The sequence below is a fragment of the Ciconia boyciana genome, chromosome 16 (assembly GCF_034638445.1).
Source record: "Ciconia boyciana chromosome 16, ASM3463844v1, whole genome shotgun sequence".
Taxonomy (NCBI): domain Eukaryota; kingdom Metazoa; phylum Chordata; class Aves; order Ciconiiformes; family Ciconiidae; genus Ciconia; species Ciconia boyciana.
In genome coordinates, this window is record NC_132949.1 from 10,541,546 (window position 1) to 10,567,995 (window position 26,450).

The window sequence follows — 26,450 nt, forward strand, 5'->3', positions numbered from 1 at the left end:
AGTTGTACAGGAATATGTTACGCTATTCCTCTCTCCTGCCTATTTTTGGATGCACATGTTTTTGCAGGAAATGAAGCAGGCATTCCTGCGCTCATCAGTGATACAAGACCCATGCCTCAGAGTACCTTTAAAACAACCAAATGTGTGTTTCAGACTAAATGCCTGTTCCCCTTCACTTAGATGACACTGGAAGCTTCTAGTGCCTGAAACCAGATGGTTTCAATAGATTACGTAATTTTGCTTATTTCTGCAGAACAAGCTCTTACAATATTATACTCATTCTGAATACACAGCGTATGAAATTACTGTAAGCCTTGTAAGTATGCTTCACATTTTCTGCATAAAAGGGAATTGCCTGAATCTCAGAGGGAAGGTATGAACCTTATTTTCTGCGTATATTAAATTTCTCTTGACCAAAAGCTTGTAAATTGCTACAAACATTAGCTACCTGCCCCAACTGCCAGTCTTCATGAGCAACGCTACCTAAAGACAAGTGTAATGTTTTATTGCTCATCTTGTTCCAAGCTGACTTTTATCTTGCAATGAGGTACATTGTTTTATATACAGTTCCTTTTTCGCCCTTTTGGCAAGATAAAAATCTATGAATTTTACAATGTTTTTATTATACACCAAGCTTTCTTACTACAGCACTTCTCACTATAAAGCCAGTTTTGATATTGTATCAAATCAGTGTAATGTAGCTATGTAGCACAACATACACACAGCCCTAGGATACAAGCTGTAATGTGAGATAAAATGATTTAGATCTAAGAGATACAATACGTGGGATTTGTGTTGTAAATTCCTGGCTAAAGAGAAGTTTCTCAAAACTTCTATTGCTCATTCACATTTAGCAGGTATCCATCATAGACTTTAGATGAAATTACAATGAGAACATTTATATTTCTGTATGCACCTAATGAAATCTAAATATAGACTGTACTTCGTTCAGATTATGTCATACACCCAAAACATTTAATAACGTAGACTGATGCCTCCAGGGTAAGGGAGAATGCAAATAAGACTTTGTTTCCTGCTTCACAGATACTTTCACCTCTCAATATTTGTTCCAGAAGGATACTAATCATAGGAAATGACCTAGAAATCATTAGTGTTTACAATTATACATACTAAATAAAAAGAACTAAATGTTGCTTGCCAAGTAGTTTTATATATTTTTTAGGAAGTCTGAAAATGCAAAATCAGGCATTTTTTTTACCCTGAACAGTAATGAAAGACACTCGTATAAACTGAAATCAGCCCATAATAGGCTACGAGCGACTGTTGCCTTTGCTGAAAAGATTGAATTACGCACTTTTGTATAAATAAGTCCTATTAACTAGCTCCAAACTATTTTTTAAGACTGAAACTAGTATAAACTGTTAAAAAAAAAAAATCAACTTTCCTACAAGCATAATTCTGATCTCAGACAAGATATTAATCTGGTCGGTGAGTTACTACTTCCTAATCCAGGTCTAGGCTAACTCTGAAAATTCAGACAACATAGGCCAATGGTGAAAGGCAAAATGCCACAGAAAACTCCTCAAACAAAACACACCATAAAAAAAACCCAAACAAACAAACTACAGTTCTAGAAAAGGTAGAACATGTGTTAAATAAGGTGGGGTGACCAAAAGGCAAACTAGGAAAGACCCAATTTAAATTATACATTTAAAGCTTTGTGATGAGTCCATTAACCTCTTTTTGCTCAATGCACACCTCAGTCTTTAGAAACAAATGCTGGCCAACCCTTCACAACTTGGGCAACAAACAGGGGAACAAGCCAATAAGAAGAGATATTACACAACCTCATATTTGAAAGGTCACAGAAAATATTATTAACAGTAGTACCAGCAAAAGCCAACAGGAAGAATGGCTAGCCTGACTTCTTAGAATGAGACAAGAAAGGCGCCAATTTGGACATGCAAACTGCACATCTGAAACAGCTTACAGTATTTCCACATTCTCACAGTATGTTGTAATTCAGGGTGCTTGTGCCACACAACCTGGTAGATCTGAATAAGCAACAGCTTGCAGTAAATTCAAAACAAACTCATTTCCAAGAATAAGATGTTTTCCCACAGATACAAGCAACAGGCTTCCAAGAGTTCTAGCATCCCATGATGCACGGCTGAAAAGTTTGTAACTAACTGCCAAAATGATCACAGGCTAAAGGAGAAAAAAACCCCTTACATTTTAACACCAATCAAAAGGAAAATAATTTACCTCGTATTTGTTTGCAAAATCCAAAGAATATCTTCTATTTGCTTGGAATGACTGTTTCAGTGTTAAATGATTTTACATACACATGCATACATAGATATATGTATTTATAAAGATCTGTAGTGACACTAACCATGAGCATGATATTTATGCTAGCATACTATAGTATTTATGGTAATACAATAATATAGTGATATACAACTAAAATGCACATAAAAATGTTTAGTTTTACTAGTCAGTTCTACAAAGCCATACAAATAGGACTGACTGAGAAGTGTATTTATATCATTAATCAGTAAGAAAACAGTTTACTTAATTACCACTGTGATTCTGGTGTGGGACTCCTAACCCACACCTGTCTGTCCTAAAGGACAGTAAAACTCAAATAGTTTTTCGTTAATGTCAATGCATAAGAGAAAGAAACGACTTTGGCTCAGCTTGCAGGAATTCTGATCACGAAGAATGCCTTTGATGGGTAAAATGAGCACATAGAGGAATCAGCAATCGACAATTTTAACATTTTCTTTAAGGGTCGACCAGCGCTGTAAAAGCAGTAGGCAACAGCTTACAAGGAATCACCTGAGATAATTACTCCTAAATGTCCTCAGGTATTTTTCAAACCTCATTATCTGATTTAGATTGTTTAGACCTTTTAAAATAGGAAAATAATATATGTAAATGCAGCACATTATCAGATGAAACGTTTAGGTTTTATTATTTTTCTTTCCAAAAGAAGGTTTTTGTTGGTATTACAGGTTTCTGTTTACTTTTTTAAAATTGAGACGGTTCATTTTGAAATTAAGCTTTAAAATTTAAAAACATTTTTTTTATATTATGGTTCACATGGCAAAAAATATGAGAATCAAAACCTCACATATTAAAAATCCTAATTAAAAATCCCAATAAAATTTCACCACTAGGATATATTTCAAACACGTTCTTGCAATCATGTTCAAAGTATTGAAAAAGTTACCGCTTCACTGCTTGCTTTTGCCATGTTCAGCAGATGAGATACATAATCATACAAAGTATTCTTAATCTGCTTTGAGGGTAAGAAACTCAGAGGCTTTAAATAACCAGAGAGGTTATTCAGGCAGATTACGAGATCTCACGTGATCACTTAGTTACAGTCTCAGCTGAAGGGATGGTAAGTGGAAGTTGAGAAAACAGTACTGCTGTAATGCAGTCCCCAAAATGCTTCATTGCTCTTACAATAACTACTGTGAAATTATTTCAAGAACTGTTGCAAAGACAAAACAATTTCTTAGAATATTTGTCAAATGTTAAAATGCCCCCACACCATTCCTGCCTCACTAAATCATTAATGCAGGTACACCAGTAGTCTATGGGCAACAGTATCCAAACCAGATATTTCAATTAATCATTTCAATTCCAGCATTACAGAATGTTACTCAAAAGCAAAGCATAGCAAGAACGAACAGAACACCATCAAAAGAGGATATTACCAACATATTATGTTATGCTTTTTAGTCTTTAAAAAAAAAAAACAAAACAAGCAACCAACAACAACAAAAAAAACCCAACACACATTTAAACACAACTAGGTAATTATTTTGCTGTGTGATGTCTTGAAGAGATTAAAGTATCTTTGCTGCCAATTAAGCTAATTTTTAAGTTCTACCAAAAAATTGCAACTTACTCTAGGACAGAATGAGTTGCAGCCTGTGGATGGTAACGGTACAGCAGGAGGCAATGGTTTACTCGAAAGACTTCACCGCCCTTTTGGATATGTTTATAAAAAAACAACAAATCTTCTGGAACACCCTGGAAGAGAAGCAGTTATTTCAAACCAGTAAGTAACCAGTATTCACAGTTACATCTGAAGACACATTTTATTTTTCTGCCAAATGAATAAGGTTTAACATAATTTTATTCATATTCTTTCTGTATGTCTCCATGAAGTTGGTCATTAAATAAACATATCTGTAGAAAGGATAAAGCTATTAAAAAAGCAAGCGGTGCTATTTAAAAATGAAGTACAGCTGACCACAAGGACAGAGGTGGAAAAGTAAACATCATCTCATTTTGACAGAGATATAAAGCTTGGTACAGGCTAGTCCCAAAAGAGAGAAACCCAGCTGCTGAACAGTTCATGAAGCCTAAAGTGCCAAGTAACCAAATAGTTTACTGAAAGGGATCAGTGACTTCAGAAGGGTGTTTTTTCATTTTACTAGAATTATCGTTCTTTCTTTGGTTGCCATACGTATACTGGTCTCTACTTAGAAAAGGTGAATCAGGCCCCACAGTAAGAAACCTTAACAAAAACCTTAATAAAAACAACCTCAGAATGAGGCAACATCTGAAAAAAACCAACTTTTTTTTTTTCTTGCAACTTATTTCCATGGTACATTCTTCCTAATGGGATTGTAAGCAAAAGTGCTGAAACACTGCAAGAAAAAAATCTCCTAGAATTGTGGATCTATCAGGCTCTAGGAAATATTAGAGATTTCATGATCATATGCAACATTTCCCACCTAAAATCAGAAAATCTTCATGCCAGAGATACACTGTCAGAAGGGCAATCTTATGGCACATAGTATTCAATTACATGTCATAGCATACGAAAGCATAAACCCACCTTTAAAGATACAGCCCGCCCTATACTGAAGGTAAAAAAGTAGCATCTATTTACATTTTGCAATGGTGCAACTTCTTGAAATATGGCTAGAACATTCAATTTTTCTGTGTTTAAACACAGATTTTCTCTTTCCTCCAACCCAGTGTTTAAAAGGTCACATGACTTTATCAGACTAAAAGTCTCTGATATATAAAATATTTTATTTGGACCACCTGGTTTAAGTGTGGCATCAATAAAAAGCTGAAAGATAACATGACAAAGTTGTAAAGGAAAAAGTAAAAGAAGGGAAAGGTATTGAAACACATTTCTTTCTGTAGGTAATATCACATACTTGAATAACAGGGGCATAAACCTCAACTTTAGGTATTCTATTTCAACACAGAAAAATAGTAAGAGCACAAGTTTAAAAAAAAAAAAATTCCCCATTACCACAGCTTCTGAGTTTCTTCCTCAATTAAGAAAATGAGATTCTCTAATTAAAGTGCTGGACACAAAATCCCTTTGTGGTTTCTTCTGGCCTTCTATTTACAAGAGCAATACAGCTCAGTGACTGTTTCTCATACCCACCACACTGAGTGTTCATGTCAGACATGGTCTGGACTGAGCAGCCGGGGGGGGAGAAATGAGACAAAAAAAGCTGTGAACCCTGGAAAACAAATCCAAAATACTCAATTGAACATATGTATCTCAGAAGAAATCAGAACCAAATCAAGCTCTGTACTTCGCAGCTCCAGATCTCACTATGTAATAGATTGACTTAAGACACTGAATTGGACCACACTCCCAGATTGTGAAGAAAATGGATTCTGATCTGATAGCTTGCTAAGGGCAGCTTATTTGTAGCTATTGTTTGTCTTTGTAGATATTTGTCTGACTTCTAGTTTAAGAGCTCCAATGCAGAAGAAAACTTTTAGAGAACTTCATACAATTCATGCTTTATATGAACCTACTTTGAAAGCCACAAAAGAAATCTGGGGGAAGTTGGAGTAGCAGACAGCAACTGCAGTCATCGGAATACAAGAAAAACACAAACTCAAATTATTTCCCTTTATCTGGTAGCCCTTGTAATCTTTTTCTTATTCCAGACTTTAATGACTGAGACTCAGCAGCAAAGTTTAAGCCTTTTCCTCTTTTCCAGTCACATACTAGACTGTGTCGGGCAGGGCACAAATTCTGTACAACATATCAGCTTAGTGCAGCAGTCATATTTTGATTCAGATATATGATTACATCACATACATATCTGCAATTCATTTTCTTTTGGATAAGCATTTACATTATTCAGGATAACTGTTAATACGTATATTAAAAAAAAGAGTTACTGCAAAAGAGGATCTTTCAGAATGCTGTTTGGTTCTGGAGTGCTCTTTTGCTTTACTTTAACTGGCAGAAATATTTTGAAACAAAGTACGCTCACCCCTAGGAATGAGCAGGTGCCTTGTATTGCTCAGCAGTGGCCTCTCCCATTACAAAGGAGCAGCACTGCCATGTATTTTTCAGGAGAGGAAAGATGTTGACTGCATTATAGATCCTGCAGGGATGAGACTTCTATGGCTCTTGAGCGTGTAAGTTTGTTGCAATACAAGAGTTTCTTCCCAATTGAGACATATTATTGGATCCAGATGGCACTTTAAACACCAGGAATCTTTGTCAAACAACTTTCATAGAAAAAGCTGTTTAACCACTAAAGGGAGATTTTAATGTATTTTTGGAAAATTAATATCCATAGCTAAAAATATCAATTAACAATCCAGCATTTCAGCAATAGGCTACCACATAAATAGTTTTCAGCATTAAGAAATACAATTAAATTGCACATTTTACATGTTACTGGACTACATACAGAATTTTCCACATTATAGGCAAAACCCAACCCTATATGCTGCACCAAGGGATAAACTCATTGGCCTGCCTCACTCAAGGTTGTGCTCACAGCTGCTGATTACAGCTCCTAGAGAAAAACACAGCCTGCACCTGCTCTGCTCTAACCAGTGTGCACTAGCCATATGCAAAATTATCGTTCACTTTAACATATTACTACTAAACAGGTGAAGGATTTGTTTTTACCCAGTATTTTGGGCAGGTATCACTTGCTGTGCTGATGGTTGGCTGTTCAGATGAGGAGATTGATTTTGTATACACAATGGGATGTCAAGCAGAACCTAACTTGAATTAAAGTAATTCCTTGTTCAGGGACCAAACTAAATATTCCACGATTCTTCTCTTATCTTCTCATTGCTCGCTGTTTCTCACTCCTAGCAGATCACTGTGCATGAAACAGTACTCCAACTACAGTATCCTCAACATACGTATTTGGCAAGGAGGTGCAAGCCACCTCCCACTACAACAAGCAATTCTGGCTACAATTTTTGCAGCTCCACCACCAGTAATGGTGAGGAGTATCAGGAGGGATGAAGATACTAATCAGCAATTTTTGGAGGACTTTTCTAATGAAAGAGTGGCCCTCTGTGCCATGCTGTAACTAGTAACACCTGGTGAGAGATCATGTTGTAGCCCTGGGATGACCAACAGTAACTATATCAGAACTTCAGGCTGACAGAAGTCTTTTTTGTGGTCACTTGGACAGAACTTACCACTACAGGCGTAAACACAATGTAAGAGCTGCCTTTTACTGCTAAACCTAATACAGGAGATTGATTCTGCCACAGAATCAATCTGTCCCAACTTCCTCATCCATCTCTTTTTCCCTCCATTCATCCTTCTCTCAGTCATCTTTGACATGTATGCTTCCCCTGTCCTCTTCCAGCTGACAGGCACCCTAGTAGAGGTGGCAGATCCTTGTGAGCAAGACCAGTGGGGTTTCAGCCTATGCAGAGCAGTCTAACTAGTGAAAAGGGGAAATCTAACACTGAATGTTTTATATTTCAAGAATACATGCATATATAACACAAAGTGATGACAAACAAGACAAGGCAAGTAAATCTATCCACACGTGAAAAAAACCCTTCAAGTTTGGGAAAGGTTAGCCTTTCCTCTTGATCAGAGGCATGAAGAAAAATTGGGCTGTAACTTGGTATACTTTTAGCAAACGAGACAGCAACATCAGGGTAATTGTTGGACAGAATAAGCCAAATTGCTTTAATTCCTCAGAGGAGCCTAAAATTGGTGAATGGAAAGAATGAATCAAAAAGGAAGTAACTTTTGATTGCATACTAACCTGTTTCTTACAGGACTTTGGAAAGAGTTTGTTTCACTGCTGTTTTTTAAACTAACTCATTTCATACTGCACATTTTAGAACATTGATTAAAAAAGAAAAACATTTCAGTATTAATATTACACTAGAGTTGCATAAAAAGCAGATCCAATCGTGTATATTACAACACCTAAGATTAAACAGGAAAAAAAATTCTAAACTCAGAGTCATTTAGCAACAGAGATGTTGAGTAAAAAAAATCAAAGTTTTTTTTGGTGTTTTTTTTTTTTAAATACATACGCCAACAGCTGCCCAACAGCATTTCCTCAAAGTCTTGAGCTAAATCTTGGACATACAGAAATAACACATACAGAGGAGGTGGTTGCACAGAAGTGAACACAAAAGACACCCTCTTTTGAAGGAAGTACTCCTGCCTCAGAAACAAATGCTGTTCTGCCAGGCATTAAACTCTCTTAGTCACCAACAAACACTGTTCAAAGTGTGCTGCTAACAGGGAACAGCTACTAAGCTGCTGAAAGCTAAAACTAAACAAGAAATTGCAGCTCTTCTCCAATTTAAATGAAAAGGTGAAAAAAATTAGGAACTAAAGTAATTTATCAAGAATTATCCATCCTTCGGTCTTTCCCTAAAGACCAGGTTGGTATTAAATGTCTACTGTATTATTCTTTTGTAACGAACAACTTCTCATTGAAATTACTTATTTTGAGGGGAAACTATCGTTAATTGAAAATACTCCTTAGTTTAACTTCCTTTAGGACAGTCACCAGAGGTATGCAAGCAGACTAACCACAAGCTATTAAATAGCTATTAATAGCTTCTCTTCAGATTATAACATGCTATTCCATCTGGGGCTCATTAAGAATAATTTCCCCCTGTTTACACTTTGAGATTAGTTTAGAAGTTTAAGGCTGTCATTCCATTTTTAGTTTGCATACACTTAAAAAGGAAGGTTAAATAGAGAGGTGACAAGAAATTTGGGACCAAGTTGTGGTAAAACTCTAGAGAAAGAAACAAGTGTGGCATATTACAGTTGTGATGTGAAGAATAATACTGCTTGAATAAAGCCAAGACTACAGTTTGCCACATTTGCATGGAGTGGAGTCTGCAGGTTAGCAATGCTCATTTATACAGTTCTTAATGTACTCAAGATTTCTTAGAGCATTTATCTAAAACAACAAGCTAGTTGTTTTAGCTCAGTGCCATTACACATAAGTGACTACAACAAAAGGACAACATGCTGGAAGAGACAAGTAATGTGCCTCCCCAGTGATCTCCATTTGGACATTAATAGCAAACAAAATCTGTTGACCACCTGAAGAACACATTTTGGTAGAAGTACAAAAGGTCAGTCGGACAAAATTGCAAAATGTTGGTTTCGTATGCAAATTGAAGTGCAATGTCAAACATATGAAGCAATAACTTTGCTTAGCTAATAACAGACACCACGTCTACCACTGCGTATGACTTTGTAAGTTCCCTGCTTTAACATGATATAGCTTCGAAATCTGCTTTTCATATTATACAAGACCACATACATTTTTTCCTCAGCATAACTTTTTGTGATGCTTTTGGACCCAGTTGTGTCTTTTTAACAACTATGCTAGCTGTTAGAAGACACCAAAAAGCATAGGAGCAAAACCAATCATACGGATAATGTCACACATTTTCAAGTGTGAGTTCTGAAGGGTTTAGTAAAGTCCTGCCACTTCTTTCAGTAAGGAAGTACTGCACTCTTTATCTGAATCAGTTGGATAACAGAAAGATTATTTCCCTTTAGTTTCCTAAAAAATTAAGTCAGAAATACAGTTCACGTGACTCTCCTTCTAGCAGTGGATATCATTTAAAATGTTACTTTATAGGCTTGTGTGGTTTGGGCTGGGTAGAGTTAATTTTCTTCCTAGTAGCTAGTATGGGGCTATATTTTGGATTTGTGCTGGAAACACCGTTGATAACCCAGGGATGTTTTCGTTCCTGCTGAGCAGTGCTCACACACAGTCAAGGCCTTTGCTGCTCTTCACATCACCCCACCAGCGAGGAGGCTGGGGGGGGGGCACAAGAAGTTGGGAGGGGACACAGCTGGGACAGCTGACCCCATAGGCATCATTGCTCAGCATATAAAGCTGGGGAAGAAGGAGGAAAGGGAGGACGTTCAGAGTGATGGCGTTTGTCTTCCCAAGTAACCATTAGGCGTGATGGAGCCCTGCTTTCCTGGAGATGGCTGGACACCTGCCTGCCCATGGGAAGGAGTGAAGGAATTCCTTGTTTTGCTTTACTTGTGTGCGTGGCTTTTGCTTTCCCTATTAAACTGTCTGTATCTCAACCCATGAGTTTTCTCACTTTTACTCTTCTCATTCTCTCCCCCATCCCGCTGTGGGGGGAGTGAGCGAGCGGCTGGGTGGGGCTTAGTTGCCAGCTGGGGTTAAAACACAACAGCTTGTGACCATTTCTATTGTATTATCTTAAGTCTCAGCACACCATTAGAACTTGCTAAAATCAACTACTTTTAAGTACTTCTGCTTTAATTATCATATATCAGAGGTTGCATAAATAACAACTCAACCATTTTAGTTAATTAGTGCATAAAGTAAACCTGTCAGGTTCTTAGCCACCATTTAAGAAGATACTATTTAGGATTTTGCTTGAGCATTGCCACAGTGATTACATAAAAGGAATAAATTTCCAACAACTGCAGATCTTGACCAGAAAAAAATATTTATTTCTAAAAACATTTTAGAATAAATTATTTATTCTAAAATAATTTAGAGTAAATATTTTTTAAAAATCTGTTTCACATAATGCCTGGATGGACTGAGAGATACATGCATACCTACCTGTAATAAAAAAAAAAATTACACCATAACTTATATATTTATATTCTATCAGTCCACCCATACTATTAACAAAAACATCAAATCACAATTTCTTCCATGGAAGAATTATCTTCCATTTGTTCTAAGCACTGAAATATGAAGAACAGGTGTTTGGATTTAATTCCAAATGAGAAATGCAGCTTTTTGGCATGGAGAAACAGTTTAGCAAACAGAGAAGGCTGAAACGTGGAGATTTGTTGGCCTATTTCTGTGCTTACTTGCAGCAATATGACACTTACAGGTTGCACTGTTAAATACTAACCCAAAAATGGAGATGGAAGTGATCAAATTAACATAGTCAGATTATGGGTCAGGTCAGAACATACACACACGTGGATAAGATCCTTAAGGGTATTCAGTACTAGTTTATAACAGCTCTATTGATACACAAAGAAAATCTTTCTTTGCCTCAAAGGAATTCTTTTCAAATGAAAATGAATGAGTTAGATCAATGCTAAATACTTTACAGTGCTAAATGCTAAAAGATTTAGGACTTGATTTTCTGTCCTCTAAACCCACATAGGACAAAGGTTTGACTTTATTGCTTATATTCATTGCTTTGTTCAGGTCTGTCGTCACCATTGTTTGTAGGGTATTTTTTTGAAGGTCCTCTGTATCAGCCAGAGTTTGAGTTTTGACACGTTGGACACTTCACAATAGGGACAAAATAAAAGTTTAACTTATAACTGATAATTTTTAAAACTAGAATGACATATCATGCATTGTGGCTGAAAAATCATTAGGATTAAGATTGTCAGCATATTATATCTGAATAACCAGTGGCATAGTCCCTACACAATTATATATATAAAGCAAAACAAAAAAACCCCAAAAAAACCAGAACAAAGAGGAAAAAAAGCAAACCAAAACTAAAAGCAAAAAGCACAGAACAATAGTCTCTTTAATTTAACCTCTTGAACTTTATTATTAGGCTTGCTGTTCTATTGTTGTTATTATGTTTTAGCTTGCTTGCTTTCTTTTTTGAGCTTACTAACAATGCTCAAGAAGTTAAGTCAAACACTCTTCAGAGAATGAAAATATAATGATAAGGAATAATAATAAAAAAGAAATAAAGAGCATGGGTCAGCGAATGTAGATTGTACTGGGAGCCAGGCACCATTCCCAGCTCTTCCACTCACCCGCCATGTAATTAAGGGCAAATCTTTTCACCGCTCTAAACAATTCTGTTCTCTGTCTGCCATCTCCTTAAATTATAATTTTGTTGGCAGCACAAAGAATAATATTTGTATATCCTCATACATACATATACATGTGTGTGTATGTCTGTATGTATATATACACACTGCATGGCACAGGGCAGCTCCATTTAGAGGCTATAAAAAGAATAATAATCATAATATGTTGTCATTTAAATAATAAAATAGGAAATACCCTTAGCAGATTTTTTTAGAGTACTATTAAATGAAGGCTTTCCAAAAAAAATTCAGAACCACCCAGTCTAGCCCTAAAATCTCACCAAAACCACTGGAAGCAAAACCCCTCAGCTCCAAAACACACCGAATGGATCCAAATGCATCTGAATTAGATCTATTTGCCAACATATTTCTACTCCTACCACAATAAATACCACCAATAGACGTCCCTGGTTTTTATTCCATAAACATGCTGATGAGCCTAAAGCAACCAAATTGAACTCATACAGGAAATCTATAAAGAAAAAGAACACCTAACTGTCAGTGGAGGAACACTTCTCAGATAACAGTCGTTTAATTTCTAACCTCTCAGTCCTGATCCTTGAGGAAAAGCTACTTAACATCTTCCAAGGTCAAGCCTGAGAACTAAGATTGACAAGTGGATATGAGACAAGTGGATAAATGAGATTTAATGATAGTAGTTTTATGGCACATTGTGACCTCCCCTCCTCCCTTCTTTCTTCATCTTAGGGACAGAAATCTTTCCCCTTAGGAGAATGTATTACTATCTCTTTGCCATCCTGCACCTTTCTTCCTTCCAATCTCTTTCACCAAATCTACCTTATCTTTCAGAGATGGCTTGTAACAAAACTATGAGCTGACTTCTGTTTAGCTTTCAGATCTGCTGCATCACTTTCAGGGACTGAAGAGGAGCTTGAATGTCTGAACCCCTCTTTAATTTTTTGAGGTATGCTGACATATCTAACAAATGTATTAGATTTATCTACGAACCCCATCTCAGTTATGTCCCTCAATCACCAGAGTTACCCCAAAACAACTGTACTTGGTTAATGACTGTTTTTTTTTTTAAAAACAGGTATACGGTATGACCCAGATTTTTTTAGACCTCAGTTTTTATCTATACTCCTTTGCCTAGTGTTTCTTAATAACAGGTTTAGGGCTTTCAGGGGCTATTAGACAAAGAGATGGTTCCTGGACTACATATCATCCATAGCACTCACCTTTCCACCCTCATCAAATTTTCCCACATGAAAAAACCATTCTCGAGAACAGAACCAGGTTGGCATGATCACAGTAGGTCCATGGGAGGTAAACACCTAGGAAAAAGATGAAAAAATCCAGTCTTAATTAATAGAATGTCAAAACCAGCATCTGTTGGGGAACAAAGTAGACCTTACACATTCACCTGAAATCCTGCAAATACTTATGCCTATACTTAAGCTTCAGCAATTTTAAGCGCTGAGAAATGCAAGTGCTTAAACTTTAGCATGTGGTTTGTGTTTAAAACATGGTGTGTACCAGCACCTTTGAGGTGTCACAGCCCAACAGATGAATCTACTTCCTGCTTCATATTCCACAACCTTCTCTTTTATCATAAGCTGCAACACATGCAGAGTACTTCAAACTTTATTTCAAATTTACAGAGGTATACTGGAAATGACACTTCTATTAATAATGGCAATGTTGATATGGAAGTGAATGAATTGAGAAGAATCTTAAAAAGTTAAAGTTCTTAAACTTAACCCTACAATTGTCGTGCATTGATTTTCCATTTTATATTCCTTATGCATACATTAAGGAGGAACTTTCATTGATCTTTTATTTCTGCACTTAGACACTTCATTCTTAATCAAGCTTGGACAAGTAAGATGCAATTTATTTTAAACATTACCAGAGCACTATGGATTTGCTACCCAGTGGTACCTACCTTAAAAGGTTGTTGGAAAGAAAATGCTTTAGGGACCGAAAAGGGAGTGGCTATTAATTTCATCCTCTTGACTAGTGACAGCCAAGAACTATACAAATGGTTCTTTGCAGCTTTAAACAAACTTGTTGTAAACACGACTATGAAATAAACCAGAATCTGGATTACGGAAGGTAAACTGGTTCGTTCTTTTATTACAAGATGAAGTATCTAGCCGAATAAGAGACTGAACTTGTCAAACAGAATGTGCAAAGTTAAGACAGGAGACTGCCTGCTTCCAAGAACTACATAGGAAATAAAGAGCACAGCCCGGTTTACAAGGGCAGAAGAAAGAAACCTCACAGTTACTGCCAGTCTTCAAACACTAATGAAAATGCTGATCTTATGAGCAGATGATTTCATAGCATGCTATAGTAGTAATATTAATATTCCTATATAGTTGAAATTTTTAAACATCAGCACATGAATGTAAATTTTATCACGTGCATCTAAGCATTTACATTTTAAAGGTGTTCCTCTTGATTTTAACCTGGGACAGAGCTCCTTAAGCTCTTCTTATGTCTGGCAACTTCAATTTCCACAGATAAACATGGATTTAAAGCCCAAATTTTACACACTCAGTTGTATACAGACACTTAGACCAACTCTCCAAGCAAATTAGATTAGAAATCTAATCAAAATTCAGCACATGATCTACTCCCACTTTTCTTATGGTGTGAATCATCTGACCAAACACAGGCATCCACCTTAGGGTGAAATACACTGCATGCTAACTCCAGGAACATAGTGATAGAACTTCACTGTCTGTAAAGGGGCCCTAGGGTGACTCATCTCAATATAGAACACTTAAATTTTAGGCAGTCATATTTAGTCAGAATAATCCTACCACTTAATGGCTATGACTTAATACATTAGCAGCTTGTTCATAACTGAAATACACTAGCTTAAGAGGTGCTAAATGTCAAAAACTCCCCCAAAAAGTCAGTGGGAGCTGAAAGAGTCAAAACAATCCCAGAAAACCAGAGCAGACATGATTAGTTGGTACATGGTTATTAGCTCCACACTAATTACAAGGGCAATTGAGTATGGCCTGAACCGAACAATGACCAAACAGTAATCCCAAAAGAAAACAACAGTAGGGAGAAAAGCTAGGCTAGAATGCATTGCATTGAATCTCATTTCTGAATGAAAGAAAATCTTCAAAAGAAAGTCTTGAGCCTATTGGAATACGTGAAATGTGTTTGTAGAGGCTAGAATGCCATTTCCTCAGTGTAGCCAGGTTCATCAGAGAACTTAAATGCACTTAATCTTAAAGATGTAGCTCAATGTAATTAGTCATGCTCATGTGCAAAGAGCATACATCCCAAATATCTTAGATAATCTGTGTTCCATTGACGTATATACTTAAGTGAAACCAAGTGGAACAAATCTGAAACACAGAAAAGAAAAAAAACATCAAAATGTCACTTTTGTTAACATAGATGATATGATGATTATTATTATATAGTAGACCATCACACACTGCATACACTGATGTCTTTCCTAAATCAAACACTGCTCTATGGCTCGCTGTCCATCTCAGAAAAGATACTAGAGGGGAATCACGCAGACAAAACTGAGACTGATGATGAGGTGGCTGGATTGCCACATGATTTCAGGGTCTTATCCTTCAAGAAAGTCTTTGAACCTGGAACAGTACATCAGCTAATAGTCAATGAATTGGTAAAAAAGCTTTTTCTATATGAATATTTATAATGCAACATCAAAATAAACTTTAGGAAATTTAAATTTGTGCTGCTGCCACAATGGAGAAATTCATGTTACCTTGTCCCTTACTATACTAACAATAACATTTATGAAGCTGAAATTCTTTTTTTTTTTGTTAGCTTAGTTTTCAGCTGGATCTGCTCCCTGATCCAACTAACCACAAAAACACTAGTGTTACCACAAAGGAGGATGTAGGAAAACAGGGCACCAAACACAGAGAGGACAGCAAGACCATTCTTTTCAGCAGCAGTATAGATAATCCATACATAATCTTTAACCTGATACGGGGAACTGTATGCTCAAAGTCTAGATTTACAGTACATCTGCATTAATTTAAGAGCTCTCCCACTCCTGCCTCTGGCTATGCATCCCAGTCACTCATAACAGCATTGGCACTCACCTGACCCCATGGTCAGCTAGATCAGCGCATTACATCAGTATGAAAGCTACCATTTTCTTTTTTTTTTTAGTGTTAGTTTTCCATAGCCTTAGTTCTCTCAATCGGTTCACTGTGGGGTCAGACTAGCAATACTGCTGACATACTGGAGGGGGAAGGAACAAGCTTTGGAGAAGAAAACAAGACCTCCCTTTTTGGTCGTTGCCCACAGTTAATCAGTCCAGCTGTAATATAAAACTGCACCCTCTGCCTGAATACTTATGGTGATGGTAGGAGAACTGGCTCAGGAAAAACACTAAACTCCTAACAACTGTACTGAAACACTGCAGCATCTGCCAAACTTTTGAAAGCTACCTTCAAGAGCTTTTGTAATTTCATCTGCAAGAGAAAAAAAAAAAACAACCTCAACCTTCTGCAGTTTGGAAATTCTAGATTTCAGCTTGGTTTAGTCAGATGAGAAATTCTCCTCTGGATTTCTTTTTTGCCGACTCTTCTCATACACACTTGCCAAGGTGTTAAAAAATGGTCATATTGTCTGACTGTAATAAAAACTGCAACTTTTCACATTGTGAGATTGCCACTCAAGATTTCATCCATAAATCTTTTAGATTGCATGGACTGGAACAAAAGAAACAAAGAGGACATGCTAGCCTTAATCTGAGAATCAATCAAAAGCAGAATTTGAATTATGATGCAGCTCTGTAACTGCTATGTTTAGTTTTCTTGGAAACATTCTCCAGCTCTGCCCACCAAATGTCCTGTATCACCCTGGAACCGCACAGGGTTTTCAGTCCTCCTCAAGGAGTTAATTCAGTATGCTAGAAAGCAGTTTGGACCCGTGAACCTTTCACACACAGCTGTATTGGAAGATTAATGCTTAATAATAGCTGTCATTAATTACAGTATGCTGTATGCTGTAAAGATTATCTAAATATAACCTAGTTGAATGAAATCAACTTGTTAAAAACTAACTACAGAGCTTGTAGATGAAGGTATAAATCTATTCAGATTTAGAATTCCTGAAATACAGTGTTGTCATAACCAAATTGGAATCCATCTTCATCAGTTTCCAGGTGACAGAGACAGGCTGTTATTTCAGCACCGTATTTGTTAAATTATTTAGAACTTTTATTGTCATCTGGTTTTATTCCAAGGATCAAGTAGCAAGTAATTGAAACTGAAAATGTACTTTGGTTTGTTCTTGCTAACTGGCTATCGAATTACAGTCAACTATTACAGAGATTCTCTGAAAATAAATCTAAATAATATAAAGAGTTGATAATGTGACTTTCATTTGTTGTGTTTCAAAGCTGTCAACAGCACATGTAATTCTGGTCCCTGCTGATGCTCACTTCAGATCATGTCAGCATTCAATATGAAATTTAAGTTCCAATACTGAGAAAGGCATTCATGTGTTTATAGTAACTCTTCAAGGAAAGTTCTATTTCCTGAACCAGCAAATCAAAACCTAACAGCAATGTGCCAAAAGAATACATGCAGATGGTGAAACAACCTTATCACATTATGTCATGCGGAATACAGAGAGGAAACCAGGCAGTTCACAATAGCAGCATATTTAATCAAGGGCCCACACTGCTTTCCAATGTAACGAGCTAATTCCTCAAAATACCCTACACATTTAATTCTACTTAGCATTTACGAAAATTATATCCACACAGATCAAGTATTAGAAACAATCTCCTACGTTATGATAAATAAAGTTTTCCAATACCCAGGTTCATACATTAACACGTTAGAAGGGGAAAAAGAAAACAAAACAATACAATACAATCACATGGCGGAGGGCCACAATGATTTTGTGAGCTGTGGGCAGACCGTAAGCTAAAGGACATCACTCCTGACTTAGAAAAAAATCACGTGTTAAGATACCAGTGCATTAATTCAGCAGTGAATGTACCAAGATCTCATTACTAAAGATTACCAGGTTTACATCCAGAATAAGGTGCGTGTGTTAGTGTGACAGAAGAGGTATGGAAGGTAGGGAAGAGAAGAAAAGAATCCTTATCCTACTTCCAAAAAATATTCGGCAAATAAGATTTTTCAAAAAAAGAATTACAACAAGCTTTATTAAGCTTTAAGGAACCTAAACACCCAATCTTGTATGGATTACATTCAATTAGTTTATATTGTACTGAATTGTTTTACCTTTTCATATGCCTATATAAATAATTGCCTGTATCACCTAATCATTGCATGCTTTGACATTAGCTGAAAATCCCTGCTCTAAAGAAGCTGGGATCTGGCACAGCAAAAAGCACATTTCAGAAATAAAACATGCCATGACTCTCCATACTGAAAGGTTGATATATACATAGTAATTCTGGTACAGGCTTGACTAAAAATCAGCATTACTTAACCTTCGCAATCCCAAACTCTACTTCGCAACAAAACTAATAAAAAAGAACTCAAGAGTCCTGAGAATTGCTAATGCCAGTGAAAGCAGAGAGCATTCAGCACCTCTGAGAAGGTATTCCAGTCCTGCTCCTGGAAAAATTATGTCGTATAGCTCCCCATGATTTCCTCAGGATCTGAAGCCTTAATGAAGGCTGAAATTTTTCACAGTTTGCCAGAAACACAGACCCTTTGCAAGAATGGAACCACTGAGAGCAGCTGTAAGATGATGCTTTCTCCGTTGCTGTATCTGTTTTTCTATCTAGTGTTTCCTACCACTGTTTGAAGGGATCTACGTTGTTTATTGTCTGTAACAACTAACTAGATTCTACAGCTAGTTCCCTTTTCAGTATACAGCTGGAGAGTAGGAGTACTGCACTGCAGAGGTGTTCTCTTACACCTCTAAGTACAAGGCCTTCCAATATTTCAAAACTTTATTGAGGTTCAAATTAAGATACTATATAAAAAAAAAATAATATTATAAAAGGGTTATAAAAGTTAAGTGATCTGTCTCTCTCTTTCTCTGGTCAATCTTCCACACAAATACAGTCCAATGATCTAATCTGTGTACAAGCTGTAATAATAATAATGTATGTTTGATACTTTTACTTACACAGCCACTGTATGATTGACAGTCAACTTCTTTGAAATACATGTAAAAAGTCTTAAACCTATTCAAAGATGCAGCCAGTCAATAGTATAGCATAGAATACCCACATAACAAAGTACTACATGATTTACAGAGTGCCAGGAATATACATAAATGTTTAAAAAAAAAAAAAGATTCTGCATTGAAAGTGATTAGAATCCTAGTTATAAAGGCTAAATAATAACACTTGAAAGTGTTCACTTTCATACATAGGCTGTTTTCCTGAAAGGCCAGAAGGTTAACCAAGACATAAATGTTATTACATTAAAAACTGATGTTTGCTTTTTGTTTTAATGCAGATTGAAAAGAAAAAATGTTCACTAAAACATATATGGTATATTTTCATACTTTCTAAAGCATATCTAAATCTCGAGGGACATAATGCATGAATCTCTCATGCAAATCCCTGCTCCCCACTTCCCTCACTCCAGTTCTCACGATGTAAGCAGAGGACAGTAATGGGAGGAAAGCTGGGAGAGCAGTAGTGCTGGGAGAGAAGTTGAATTTGTTCGAACTGCTGTAACGAACTCCCTTGTCCCACACAGCTTATTGCATTCTTAGTGCTTTTCACCGGGCCATTCACTTTAAGAAAAACATGATAGTCCTTTTTATAGCTATTTGGCCATTATACCAAAACATAAAATTCTATACAAATAGTATTCCCTATGTTATATAAAATTTTAATATCAAGTCTCTCCACCATTAGATGTGAAATCACCATCTGAAATGAGTAAGAGAGCATGTATTAACATGGCATCACCTCCTCCTCACATCTCTGGCTACAACAGAGTGCCGCAAAGAATGAAATGCAGGGTAAAGACTTCTTATATCAGGCTGCACTCTACCTACCTTTTTTTTTTTTAAATCTGCTGCTGAAAGGAAATCTGTTTACAAATTTTCTAAAGGTAAATATATTAACTTTGGGGTTACAGTCTAATACATATGTATTGAATTAGCTGTGGTTTTGCTTTATGTAAGCTAGCCCATGCCAGCCTCATTGTGCTGGATAATTGAGAGCTGACTATACTGCTGAATATCTCTTTTTCGTAGTTGAATGCTCCTAGTAAAACCCAATAGCAAGCACCATTCTTCTAGTCTTTTTCAGAGCTTTTATCTACTAATGACGACGAATTAACCTACTGCTGAAACCAAAAGAATAGATGCATGCAAAGGGAATAGCCTGTATGATTTTAGCATGTCTTACATCTTTTTTTCTTGTCTGTAAGCCACTAAAAGTGGCCTTTGTAACATCCATGCCTTAACAAGTCTCTCTAATTCTTGGAGAGTTTCCAGTATTTAGAGTCAAGTATTTACAATGGAAGAATTACTCCATCCAGTAAAATGAAGCATTCTGTACCAAGAGGTTGTCTACTTGGCTTGTTGTTTATGCTGAGCTTTTACCATGAAAGAAAGAAAACAATCTGCTTAAAGTCATATTAGCAGATACTAAATTGTGATTAGAACAAACAAGAAATCTGCTAAGAAGCAACACTGACCAATGATCATGTAATAAGTCTTAAAAATGATCTTTCCATTTGGCTTTTGGGCATGTCCTTTAGTATTTTCGCAACGTGAAGACTGAACAGGTCTTTTAGATTTTGAGACAGTACCCAAATGAAGGTAACATAACTGAAATATTCTAAGTTATTACAACAAAATATATATTTACACAGTGATTTTCATCTGAAAGATCTATGAAAAACAGAAGATGACATAAATGTCCTTTTTGCAATGATAGGACAATTCTACTCTTACAAAGAGTTATAAAATCTGTAGTGTTCAGAACATTATTTGAAAGTAAGTATTATTCATTTTCTGTCTATAAAAACATCAGCTATGTTTGTAACTTATTAAACAATATTTAATAGATAACAACATACCTAGGATGAAGATAATCATGCTAGCCCTGCAATGGTCTGGAGAGTCCTCTTTTTTGATTCACACTGTTACCTCCGGGGAACATCTGCTTCAGTGGTAAGGAGTGCCAGCTCTGGGGAAGTATATGCTGCTGTTGGCTGAACATTTTACTAATCTTTTCCTTTACTACCCATCTTCCTGACGAATTCTCCTCCAATTTCATCTCCCTACATGGCATGCAGCAAAAAAAATAAGACTCTGCTATGTCCACAATTAACAAAGCAGTCAGTTGTTTGTGTCTCGAAAACTTGCTGTCAAAGAGGAAAACAAATTAATATAAAAAGCAACACATGACACTCTTCGACATACCACTTTCTAAAATTAATGTTAAACTGATATGTGAGTAAACCTCCTGGCAAATCTCAACTTCAGCAAATTTTACAATGCAAGTACTTTGAGAGAGATTTGAAGGGGGAAACCAATAAAACCAGGCTTGCTAGAGATAAGCCTGAGGGCAGCACGCTAATGTTTGAGGGATGGTGTGCTAGCAAGGTCCTTTGGTCTGCCATCTCAGTGGAGGTAGGGGATGGAGATCCATGTGGCAGCAAAGACACAAGGGTTATGGATGTGTTAGAAACCACGGAAGCACCTGAGAATGGTCATGTAGGAATTAGGGCTTCTCCTCCCAGGAAGGTGGCAGGATCAACAGCCAAACTGAAGTGCATCTACACCAATGCATGAGGTATGGGTCACAAACAGGAGGAGCTGGAAGCCACTGTGCAGCAGGAAAACTATGATATAGTAGCCATCACAGAAACATGGTGGGATGACTCACACAACTGGAGTGCTGCAATAGATGGCTATAAACTCTTCAGAAGGGATAGGCAAGGAAGGAGAGGCAGTGGGGTAGCCCTGCATGTTAGGGAGTGTTTTGATTGTCTAGAGCTTAATGATGGTGACGGTAGAGTTGACTGTTGATGGGTAAGAATCAGGGGGAAGGCCAACAAGGCAGATATCATGGTGGGAGTCTGTTATAGACCACCCAACCAGGATGAAGAGGCAAACAAAATATTCTATAAGCAGCTGGAAGAAGTCTCACAATCGCTAAGCCCTTGTTCTCGTGGGGGACTTCAACTTACCAGATGTCTGCTGGAAATACAATACAGTAGAGAGGAAACAGTCTAGGAGTTTCCTGGAGTGTGTGGAAGATAACTTCCTAACACAGCTGGTGAGTGAGCCAACTCGGGAAGGTGCCCACTGGACCTGTTGTTTGTGAACAGAGAAGGACTTGTGGGTGATGTGGTGGTTGGAGGCTGTCTCAGGCATAGCAATCACCAAGTGATAGAGTTTTCAATTCTTGGAGAAGTAAGGGGGAGGGTCAGTAGAACTGCTACCTTGGACTTCTGGAGGGCAGACTTTGGCCTGTTTAGGAGGCTGGTTGACAGAGTCCCTTGGGAGGCAGTTCTGAAGGGTAAAGGAGTCCAGGAAGGCTGGACATTCTTAAAGAAGGAAATCTTAAAGGCGCAGGAGCAGGCTGTCCCCATGTGCCAAAAGACAAGCCAGCGGGGAAGACGACCAGCCTGGCTGAAGAGAGCTTTGTCCGGAACTCAGGAAAAAAAGAAGAGTTTATGACCTTTGGAAGAAGGGGCAGGCAACTCAGAACTACAAAGATGCCATGAGGTTATACAGGGAGAAAATTAGAAGTGCCAAAGCCCAACTAGAACCTAATCTTGCTACTGCAGTAAAAGACGATAAAAAATGTTTCTATAAATACACTAGCAACAAAAAAAGGGCTAAGGAGAATCTCCATTCTTTATTGGATGTGGGGGGAAACACAGTGCCAAAGGATGAGGAAAAGCCTGAGGTACTTAATGCCTTCTTTGCCTCAATCTTTAATAGTAAAACCAGTTGTTCTCCGGGTACCCAGCCCCCTGAGCTGGAAGACAGGGAAGGGGAGCAGAATGAAGCCCCCATAATCCAAGGGGAAATGGTTAGTGACCTGCCACACCACTTAGACACACACGAGTCTATGGGGCCAGATGGGATCTACCCAAGGGTACTGAGGGAGCTGGCGCAAGTGCTCACCAAGCCACTTTCAATCCTTTATCAGCAGTCCTGGCTAACCAGGGAGGTCCCGGTTGACTGGAGGTTAGCAAATGTGACGCCCATCTACAAGAAGGGCAAGGAGGAGGATGTGGGGAACAACAGGCCTGTCAGTCTGCCCTCAGTGCTGGGGAAGGCTATGGAGCAGATCATCCTGAGTGCCATCATGCTGCATGCACAGGACAAGCAGGTGATCAGGCCCAGTCAGCATGGGTTTATGAAAGGCCGGTCCTGCTTGACTAACCTGACCTCCTTCTATGACAAGGTGACCCGCTTAGTAGATGAGGGAAAGGCTGTGAATGTTGTCTACCTACACTTTAGTAAAGCCTTTGACACGGTTTCCCACAGCATTTTCCTGGAGAAACTGGCTGATCATGGCTTGGACAGGCATACTCTTTGCTGGGTAAAGAACTGGCTGGATGGCCAGGCCCAAAGAGTTGTGGTGAATGGAATTAAATCCAGTTCGCTGCCAGTCACAAGTGGTGTTCCCCAGGGTTCTGTGCTGGGGCCAGTTCTGTTTAGTATCTTTATCAATGACCTGGACGAGGGGATCAAGTGCACCCTCAGTAAGATTGCAGACAACACCAAGGTGGGCAGGAGTGTTGGTCTGCTTGAGGGTAGGAAGGCTCTACAGATGGATCTGGACAGGCTGGATCGATGGGCTGGGGCCAATTGCATGGGGTTCAACAAGGCTCAGTGCTGGGTCCTACACTTGGGTCACAACAACCCCACGCAACGCTACAGGCTTGGGGAAGAGGGGCTGGAAAGCTGCCTGGCAGAAAAGGACCTGGGGGTGTTGGTTGACAGCTGGCTGAATATGAGCCAGCAGTGTGCCCAGGTGGCCAAGAAAGCCAATGGCATCCTGGCTTGTATAAGAAATAGTGTGGCCAGCAGGACTAGGGAAGTGATCATCCCCTTGTACTTGGCACTGGTGAGGCCGCACCTCGAATACTGTGTTCAGTTCTGGGCCCCTCACTACAAGACAGACATTGAGGGGCTGGAGCGTGTCCAGAGAAGGGCAACGAAGCTGGTGAAGGGTCTGGAGCACAAGTCTTATGAGGAGCGGCTGAAGGAACTGGGGTTGTTTAGCCTAGAGAAAAGGAGGCTGAGGGGAGACCTTATCACTCTCTACAATTACCTGAAAGGAGGTTGTAGCGAGGTGGGTGTTGGTCTCTTCTCCCAAGTAACAAACAATAGGACAAGAGGAAACGGCCTCAAGTTGTGCCAGGGGAGGTTTAGATTGGATATTAGGAAAAATTTCTTCACTGAAAGGGTTGTCAAGCATTGGAACAGGCTGCCCAGGGAAGTGGTTGAGTCACCACCCCTGGAGGTATTTAAAAGACGTGTAGATGTGGTGCTTAGGGCCACGGTTTAGTGGTGGACTTGGCAGTGTTAGGTTTACATTTGGACTTGACAACCTGAAAGGTCTTTTCCAACCTAAACGATTCTATGAAATGGGTGAATATCCGCCTAAGCCTCATATATCCATACATTCCTATTATCAGACTATTATAATTATCCTCAAATTTATTAAATGAATTTTTGTAATAAGAAATCATCTCTAGAAAACTGCTTCAGTATGCTATGTGAATCTGATAATAAGCAAATGATCTTGAAATATATGCCAATTAATCTATAAAAGATGCAAATCATTATATCATCAAAAGATGCAAATCATCATCATATATATATTCATCTATATTCATCTTCCAAAAACAGCTGAAGCATTTTAGCCATGCACCCAGTTTCATGATCAGAATGTTCAAAGAATTAAAGAGAAAGTAAATTCTGCGACAGATATGAAAAACATTTTTTACATTCTTTTTTAATACCTTTTTCTTATCCTGTCCTACAGAAATATTTACACCTAAAAGCACAGTAAATATGTACTAACTGGCACTGAGCATGTATCATTAGCAAAGCGTAATGGCATCCTAGAAACATGGCAGCAAAACAGGTCTTGCTATAATTTAAAAGAAAAAATATTAATAACTATCTAAAGGAAGCCAACTGAATCAGAAAAGAAAAAATTGATTTTTCAGCTGTCAAAAGGCTGAAAATCAGTGGAGGAAACAGATTCTAGAATTGTAGTTAATGTAACTTAAAATTTGAAAACAGAACAGCATTTTTGGCTATATGGAAAACCAAATACAGTTATAGCACCAGCTGGGAAGGATCTACTAAGCAGCTCTTGTGATTTATATCTTCAAAAGTTTCATGGGTCACTCAACATAAACACCTTTGTTTGTCACACACATTCTGCTAAAATGATTAAGATTTAAATAAGGTTTCAAATCTCTGAATTACAAATTCTGAAAAAAGTAGTGTAAAACACAAAAGCACAATAACAATCTATCTTAAAAATATCGTGTTTAACAAATATTTAATAATTCTAATTTCCTTGTCATTACTTTGTAAAGTTTAGGTAAAATCTTTGATAATTTTCCCAAAACTCCATGAAATTGATATCAAGAACTTTGCACATGCTACTTGTAAAAAATAAAATAAGATAAAACACGGCAATCCAAGAGGAACTTTCAGCAAAGCTTTCTCTGTATATTTTCTAATAATCATTGATGCAAATTATTATGAAGATTGGTCCAGCCTTTTCTGTCGTAAGGGAAGACACCAGTTTGGACATTCCTATAGGGAACAGCAAATCTCTCTGTCAGCATGGATGGAGCGTTCAGTGTTATGAACTAAGCAAATGAGGAGTTTCACTGCAACAAACAAGTCGTGGTGGCAAACAACTACAACTCTGAAGCTCAAGTACAATGCCAGCTAACAAAAAATTAGAAAGAGTAAGAGTACTAATCAGATCTCCCAATGAGGCTTTATCTAACTTGGCTTTGTATTAAGCACAATAAATATACCAACAATACTTATTCCTATTTCTTATTAAATATTTATATTTTCTTATAAAATATCTTCGTATTTGTTGCATTAAGACATTATGACTTCTAACTACTATTTTGACTCTAGACATCCACTGAAATCTATGAGAAATTAAGCTTATAATTAACCACATGCATGGTTTCTAAACCTGAAACTCCGACTCCCTGCGCAAGACGCAAAAAAAGCACTTGTCTAGAATTAAGGCAGCCCTGCCCTGCAGTGTCGCTGAACACACTCAGTTAGAGTTCCTCTTGGCCAGCACAGGCAATTCTGGCTGTTCTCAATCTAGTTCAGAAACACCTACAACCTTCTCTGCATTGCATAAGAAACTCAGCAAATCTAACGCACTGGGAATTCGACTCCCGTGTTTGGTTTAATAATATCCAACACAAGCACTATAACC

The 26,450-nt window shown here is 37.7% G+C and overlaps 1 protein-coding gene across 12 annotated transcripts in view; it reads right to left on the reverse strand.

The window, feature by feature from the left end:
- Positions 1-26,450, reverse strand: part of B3GNTL1 (UDP-GlcNAc:betaGal beta-1,3-N-acetylglucosaminyltransferase like 1) — a 144,474-nt gene that overhangs the window by 33,085 nt on the left and 84,939 nt on the right. For all 12 annotated transcript variants that reach the window (XM_072880775.1, XM_072880776.1, XM_072880774.1 and 9 more), the window contains 2 exons: positions 13,264-13,359; positions 3,884-4,008 (listed from right to left, as the gene is read on the reverse strand). In XM_072880775.1, coding sequence (XP_072736876.1) covers positions 3,884-4,008; positions 13,264-13,359 — 221 coding nt within the window. The remainder of the gene's footprint in view (positions 1-3,883; positions 4,009-13,263; positions 13,360-26,450) is intronic.